This window comes from Suncus etruscus, chromosome 19 (genome assembly GCF_024139225.1).
Source record: "Suncus etruscus isolate mSunEtr1 chromosome 19, mSunEtr1.pri.cur, whole genome shotgun sequence".
In the NCBI taxonomy this organism is placed as follows: Eukaryota; Metazoa; Chordata; class Mammalia; order Eulipotyphla; family Soricidae; genus Suncus; species Suncus etruscus.
The window spans coordinates 3,153,216-3,161,337 of record NC_064866.1 but is presented as its reverse complement, the minus strand read 5'-3'; the positions used below and the strand labels follow the sequence as shown (position 1 = coordinate 3,161,337).

The following is an 8,122-nucleotide window of genomic DNA, read 5'->3' as shown; positions in this document are numbered from 1 at the left end:
CTCTCTCTGTCTCTGTCTCTCTCTCTGTCTCTCTGTCTCTGTCTCTCTCTCTCTCTCTCTATCTCTCAGGGTTGGCTGGAAGGCCCCTGGCCTCCCTATACCCTGCCTGTTTCCCTATTAAACCTGGTCTCCCCAAAAAAACATTATCTCTTTAAAGGTCTCTGGCAGGGTGGGTTCTGGTAATGAAGAAAGGAAAATAATGCTTTCCTAATTGGCAATTTATTGCCTTCTTCCATGTGTGCAATTTTCTAATTTTATTAACTCACAAAAATTCAGTTTAATTTTGTCATATCTACTGAAATAAGAATTGTAATACATTTGAGAGTTAATTATCTGCAAAGTTATTGCTTCTATGCAGTTTTCCTCTAAACTCTTAATATACCAATCTGGTGAACTGCCATAAGAGGGAGGGGTTCTTTAAATAAATACGTCTACAAATAGAACTTGCTATCTTTCTGTTCTCCCTGTATTTCTCTCTTTCTTTCTATATGTTTTTCTCTTTCTCTGTAACATATACACACTAATAACTATGGTACTTTATAATATCTTATTAAATCATATATATATATATTTACATGTATTTAAAGTCAAGAGACTCATCCTCCTATAGCTTTCACTTACAACTAAATTTTAGTATGATAGAGCTGTAGATTAAATAAGAATCTCAGATTGCTGTTCATATGAGATGTTGACATGTAAAAAAACATAGACCCTGATATTTGATTCTTACATTTCCACTGCCCAGTCTTATTTGGCATACTACAGAAATTAGTTTCCTAATTGGACTGCAGATAAAAGAAACTTTAATTACATGGTATTACTTCAGTCATATGGGATTAATTAGTTGGTAGAAAAATTGATATAGGAAAGTGTAAATATGGCATTAATAGTTCTCTGATGGAAAAATAATTGCTGCTGTAATTGATTATAATGATTTAAGATGCAGAGCAACTGATGTGAAGTTTGTGTCTAGCAGGATTTGGAGAAGTGGGGGTTCCTAAACCCCAAGATGGGTTCCTAAACTCTCAAGAGATCAGTGTGGCATTTCAATTGTTCTGGGCCATTTAGGTTGAAGATTTAATTTCTACAGAGCAAGGGTATATATATTCTCTCTAATTATAGCTCTAGGGACTGCCAGGGCTACACTTCATGTTGCCTAGAGTCTCTTGGATTACTCCCATTGATGCACCAGATCAAGTGGAAAGAAGTGAAACATATGCAAGCTCCAGAACTCTTATATTATCTAGTGTAGCAGGGTATTTTTGGTTTATTTTTTTAATGATATCTTTATTTAAATACTGTTATTACAATCATATTTGTAGTTGGGTTTCAGTCATAAAAACGAACACCCCACTTTACCAGTGCAACATTCCCACCACCAATGCCCCATCTTCCTCCACCTTCTTCCCCTGTCTGCATTCAAGACAGGCATTCTACTTCTCTCACTCATTAACATTGTCTGGATAGTTGTCAGTGTAGTTATTTCTCTAACTGCACTCACCACTCTTTGTGGTGAGCTTCATATTGTGTGGCAGTTCTTCCGGCCATCATCTCTGGGAATTATTTCAATAATGTCTTTTATTTTTCTTAAAGTCCATAGATAAGTGAGACTATTCTGTGTGGCTTTCTCTCTCTCTGAATTATGTCACTCAGCAATACTTTAAAATTTTTAGATGCACAGAGGTACGATTCATAGTTCTTCAAATCAAGTTTCTATACTCCACACAAATGTACCAATGAGAACTAAGAGTTTCAGTTGGATGAGATTATTTCTTGGAGGTATATGACCTGTTATAAAATAAATGGTTATTTGAGTACCAGGAACTTGATGATTTCACTAATATTCTGCTTTCTTCTTCACAGCTACAGAGAGTTTGTAAGTTAGAGGACTGTGCAACCTTAGCCCGCATAAGCTAATACAAATAGAATTGATTTATGCTTTCTTTTTTTTCCTTTGACTTCAGCTATTAAAGTGTACCTGTTTCCTTCTCAGACACAATTTCTTTGCTATATCTTAATTAAGGAAAAATCCACAAGGCACTTCAGGATGGTAAAACCATAGGAGGAAAAACTGGACACTTTTTTTGGCATGATGAAAAGGTCTTTCCAACTTGAACTTTGCTATGAATAATAAATGACTTCTTTGGAGAAAGAAGGATATTTAGGAGGGTATTTGTTATAGCATCAAGTCAATCTTGAGTAGCCAACATATTTTGATAATTCATTTTTCTTTCTACTTAGTTGGTTTTAGGGATTAGAGACTATATGTATATATTACAATAGAACTTATATGCCAATTAAAAATATAGTCATAGTACTTAGAGAAAATAGTTTTAATTTAATTTTAAATACTCTAAACACCACGGTCACAAGATTGTTGTTCATACAGTTGTCTTTTTGACAGTTACAAAGTTGTTCATAATTGAGTTTCATACAACGTTCAACACCCTTCATCAGTGCATATTTTCTAGACCAGTGTATCCAGTTTTCCTCCATCTTTCTTCTGCCTATCTCTGAGAAAGACATTTTTCTTCTTTTTCTTTTTCTCTCTCGCCCTCTTCCTCTCTTTTTTCCTTCTTTTAATTTTAGACACTGTAATTTGTAATATTGTTATTGAAGGGATATCATGCATATCACTTTATCTCTTCAGCACCCAGTTTTTATACAGAAGAATTATTTCCAATTTTCATTGTCATAGTGGTTCCTTCTCTGCTCTAACTGTACTGCCCACTATTTGTGGCAAGCTTCCTACCATGTGCTAGTCCTCCTGGTCCTCAACTTTATTGTCTTTGGAAATTACTGCCATATTATCTTTTTAAATATCCCACAAATTGGGGCTGGAGAGAGCACAGCCATAGGGTGTTTGCCTTGCCAGCAGTGGACCCAGGACCAACAGTGGTTCGAATCCCGGTATCCCATAAGGTCCCGCATGCCTGCCATGAGCTATTTCTGAGCACAGAACCAGGAGTAATGCCTTGACAACTGCCGGGTGTGGCCCAAAAACTAAAATAAATATTCTACAAGTGAGTGAGATTATTCTATCTACCCCTCTCCCTCTGACTTTTTTTATTCAGCATAATCCATATCCATCTATGTACAGTATAAGCAAATTTCATGACTTAATTTTCCTAGTAGCTGCATAGTATTCCATTGTATAGCTGTATCACAATTTCTTTAGCCACTCATTGATTCTCAAGCACTTAAGTTGTTTCCAGATTCTGGTTATTGTAATTAGTGAATCTTAGCTTTAAGCAATGCAATCAAGTAAAAATGTAAATATAAGAAGTAACACAATTGTTTGCTTTATATCTAAAAATCATTATTTTATATAAAATAAAGAAAGAATGCATAATATTATTTCAGGTTTTGCTATTTTTTGCAAAAAAATCACAAATTTGTTAAATATAAAATCTATAAATTAAAATATAACTGTATTGCTGACAATTCTGTTATTTGGCTAAATATTTTTTACTCTAAAGATGAATTAGTAAAATTACCAGTCTTGTTTCCTATGCTTTCTACTGCACTAATTGTGAAGTATGTAGCTTTCAACATGGCCGTTTTGGTGCTATGTTTTTTGTATCATTCTGTTACTCTCCGACAGTATACTTATGCTGTGTTCTCACAAAGAGTATAATGTGAGCATAGAACTTCTCTTTAGAGAAATGTCAGTATATCAAGAAAATACCATGTGAATTTTCTTTATTTCCCTCCCAGTCCAGAGTAATCACTTCATGAATGGCAGAGAATGATTGAGAGGACCAAATGGCTCTACAATGTAGGACATGTTTGAGAATATGAATTATGGGTTTTAGAATGGAATAAGTAATTTGGGTAGATTACAGATATAACAATATGCCTTAAATTAATCAAAATTGACAAGCTATGTTAGCAAGCTAGAAATCAGATTTGAGACCAGAGCATTCAAAGTCAGAGTATTATAAAGGGAATCTAACTGGAATCTAACATAAGTGTATAAGTCTAACTGGAATCTAACTTAAGTGTATTTGTAAGGAAAGCATGATTCTGATCCTGGATGCCCAGAACAAAGTAACATTTCATAACTCCCACTACCAGTTCAATAATTCTCTGTAGGGATAACTTTCTACCCACCTAGTACCAGGTCAAGACTTCTCTATATCTTACTTTCTTGTCAATCTACAAGTAGAACCTTATCATTTCTACTTCACAAAAGGAGAGAAAAGAATTGAGTCAAATTATGACACACACCCAGGAGTAGAATTTAAAGGGCCTTTAATGGGGACTGTAATGGAGAGTGTAGAGCAGTTCACTTGTTTATCTTCAGTCCCTCTTCAGATCCTTCTTGAGCAGCTGAAATTATGGTTCTGAGTTTCTAGACTCATAAAAGAACTCAAGAGGTTTAGTGGCCCAGAATGCATGGATGGAATTGTTTTGTAGCACATGTTAGGGGTGAAAATCAGGAAGGGCAGACATCATGATAACGAAGAATGACTAGGATCCTTAAGTAGAAATAGGGGGTGAACAGCAGTGGCAGGCTCCTCAAGATCATGGCTGTGAACCACATTACTTTCGCTTGGTATTTTGTTGATATGGGTCAGCCAACTCAGGATGACAGGGGTCAGGCATCTTGGGATGGCATGGGTCAGATATCCTGGTGTGGCAGGGTTCAGGTACCTCGTGTCGGCAGGGCTCAGGCACCTTGGGGGGGCAAGGCTCAGGTGCCTTGAAATGGCTAGGCTCAGGCATCTTGGGGTAGCAAGGCTCAGGCATCTTGGGGTAGCAAGGCTCTGGCACCTTGAAATGGCTAGGCTCAGGCACTTTGGGGTGGCATGGCTCAGCCACCTTGGGGTGACAAGTTTCAGGCACCTTGGAGTAGCAAGGTTGAGGCACCTTGGGGTAGCAAGGTTCAGGCGTCTTGAGGCGGGTAGGCTCAGGCATCTTGGAGTAGCAAGGCTCAGGCAGTTTTGTTTGGCAAGGATCAGGCACCTTGGCGTAGCAAGGCTCTGGTACCTTGGGGTAGCAAGGTAGAGGCATTGTGGGGTGGTAGAGCACAGGTTCCTTGGTTTGGCACGGCTGCTTGGTTTGGTTTATCTCCTTGGCTTGAGGGGCACATGGATCCTGGGGTGGTGGAGACTTGCAGGGTTGTTTCACCTGCTGCTGTGGCTGAGGTTGGGGGAGTGGGGTACATGGCTGCTGCTGCTGTTGCTGCTGAGGCTGAAGAGGTGTGGTACAGGGCTGCTTGCGCTGCTCAGAACTCATTCTTCAAAGAAGAGTAAACCTAGAAACAGATTCTTTTATAGAGAATAAAAGAAGCTTTACTAATTTATATTAATGAAGAAGCTGCCTCTTTTTTTTTTTAAAAGCTTTTGGGCCATACTTAGGGCTTACTCCTGACTCTGCACACACAAGACTTACTCCTGGAAGGACTTCAGGCCACATGAGATGCTGGTTATTGAATCCAGGTCAGCTGTGTTCAAGTCAGGACACCTAACCACTGTCCTATTTCTCCATTCCCTCAAAGAGCTCCTTTCAATGCCACTTATCTTAGGAAGTAAATGTTCTTATTTTTCCTTTACTACCTTTGGGAACACTGATGCTTTATGAGTCTTGGAAGGGAAAGACTGTGAAATAACTTGTTCTGGCATATTTGAGTCCTCTCTTCCTGACATGTCATAAAAACAATTAGTAGATATGGCACATAATTCAGGTATAGAACATTTACCCCTAATGTTCAAGGCCATCGGTTGAAACCCTAGCACCACAAAGTAAAATAAAACAAGCCCAATCAGAACCACAACATAATAGCAACTGCCTGAGGCCATAGTATTACTGGGTAATTTGGAAATATGAGATTTAAAAAACATACACTTAAGTTCTATTTAATCCATATTTTAGAGAATGGCTGATAATCAGAATGCTTTTTATTTCTCTAGATTCTTCTAAAAATGTCACCTCTGAACTTTCTCACCTCATAAACTTCAAATATTTTTCTTATTCCAATGGTGGAAAACGCAAACAATGATAACAAAAGTCAAACATCTCATGTTGAGTGAGTTGTAAAAAGTTTCAACACTTGACTCACCTGGTAGGCTGAACGTGGACTATTATAGGCGCTTGGATGTGGTCTGATGTCTACATCTCTGGCTTCTTAGAAAGAGAATGGGCGCCATCTTAAGGGAGTTGGTTCTTTTCAAACAGCTGTGTCTTCATCTTTGCCAAACTGGACTCATCTCACTCTCCTACATTTACTAAGTGGCTCCGCCATTGTGATGAAACCACTCTCATGACATATTTTGGGCACTGGCTGTCTGATGATGATGTCATAGGTTCATACTACTAATGAGAATCTTCTGTGCTTATATTTAGTGTTTACAGTGAAGGTCCTGTGAGCTTGTAGGCAAAAGAAAACATTTCTAGGGCTCATGGAACTAGAAACTGCTGTGTTCTGGACACTGTCATCATTAGCACGATGCCAACTTGTTGAAATAGTTGATTAATTCAGTGTGAAATTTGTAATTTTTAGGAAAAAAACAGTGTTTATCTAAAGAAAAGCTGTGGTTTTTAGAAAAATAATTATTACTGAAACCAGTTATTTTTATTTTTTTGCTATATATACTTTTTATAAATGTTTAATCACCACAATTACAAGCATAGTTGTAGTTGGGTTTTAGTCATAAACAGAACACACCCCCTTCACCATTGCAACATTCCCACCACCAATGTCCCCAATTTTTCTCCTTCCCCATCCCTTCCTGAATTTGAGACAGGCATTCTACTCTCTTTCATTAACAGTGCCATGATAGTTGCCAGTGTAGTTATTTCCCCAACAGCATTCACCACTCTTTGTGCTAAGCTTCATATTTGTGAGCCTGACCTTTTGGCCCTTAACTCTATTATCTCTGGAATTATGCCAATAATGTCTTTACATTTTTTAAACCCATAGATGAGTGAGACTATTCTGAATCTATTTTTCTCTGACTTATTTTACTCAGCATAGTAGATTCCATGTACAGCCATGTATAGGAATATTTCATGACTTCATCTCTCCTGACAGCTGTGTAATATTCCATTGTGTCTATGTACCACAGTTTCTTTAGCCATTCATTTGTTGAAGGGCATCTTGATTGTTTCCAGAGTCTGGCTATTGTAAATAGCACTGCTAGGTGTGAGAAAGGGATTTTTGAATTGTATTTTTGTTTTCCTAGGATATATTCCTAGGAGTGGCATAGCTGGATCATATGGGAGCTCAATTTCCAGTTTTTTGAGGAATCTCCATATTGTTTTCCATAAAGGCTGAACTAGATGTAGACGACATTCTCACCAGCAGTGAATAAGAGTTCCTTTTTCTCTACATCCCCACCAACACTGCTTGTTCTTGTTCTTCGTGATTGTGCCAATCTCTGTAGCATGAGATGGCACCTCATAGTTGTTTTAATTTGCATCTCTTTGATGATTAGTGATGTGGGTTTTATGTATCTCAAATATTTTACCTCTTTTCTGGACTTTGGTACATGTTTACTTTCACTTATATCTCATCTTTACAGATCCCAAAAATGGAGTTAAAAACTTTACTGGTCATCTTGTGGGGTTTTCTGAACTATTGTAACCTAGATTTTGTTCCTTGGTGCTCATGACATTAGCAATGGACCAGATAGATAAGAACTTAAATCTCTATGCCTGTATCTTGTCTCTCATTCATTTCACCATACATACATCTTTAGGTGTAAAAAAGTTGCCATTCAATATTCTCCAGGCTTTTATCTGATATAACTCTGCCATTTTTGGGGGGTGGTCTAAAGTGCATTGACTAACAGGTCTGAATGTCTTTTATATGGCAATATTGTAATTTTTCCTCAGCATTGATGATTTGATAAGTCATTTTCTAGGAAGTCATAAAGTATTTAATTCCAACTAGAAATGCTCCATATATCCTTTTAAATGGACACTACTTTCTTCTCACTTTCACTTCTGATCCTTTTCCTAGGGAGAACATTCTCAAATGCTGAGAATTGACGTCAAGTTTTTATAAAAGCCACATTAAGAAAAAAAAAGATTCATTGTTCATTAAGGCTGGAGAGATAGTATGGAGGTAAGGCGTTTGCCTTGCATGCAGAAGGATAGTGGTTCAAATCCCAGTATC

The 8,122-nt window shown here is 37.5% G+C and overlaps 1 protein-coding gene across 1 annotated transcript; it reads right to left on the bottom strand.

Annotated features, from left to right (window-relative positions):
- Nucleotides 1–4,545: 4,545 nt before the first annotated feature.
- Nucleotides 4,546–5,241, bottom strand: LOC125997593 (cornifin alpha-like). Its single transcript, XM_049766017.1, has 2 exons — nt 5,134–5,241; nt 4,546–4,992 (listed from the first exon to the last, which is right to left on the bottom strand). Exons 1-2 carry the CDS (start codon nt 5,239–5,241, stop codon nt 4,546–4,548), a joined length of 555 nt encoding a protein of 184 aa, XP_049621974.1.
- Nucleotides 5,242–8,122: the final 2,881 nt, after the last annotated feature.

Bases quoted from the DNA above. Each gene is read 5' to 3' on its own strand.
- LOC125997593 (XM_049766017.1), bottom strand. From the start codon at position 5,241: ATGAGTTCTGAGCAGCGCAAGCAGCCCTGTACCACACCTCTTCAGCCT. The intron at 4,993-5,133 runs GTGAAACAACCC...TGCTACCCCAAG, and splicing joins AACCTCAGCCACAGCAGCAG to GTACCAGAGCCTTGCTACGC.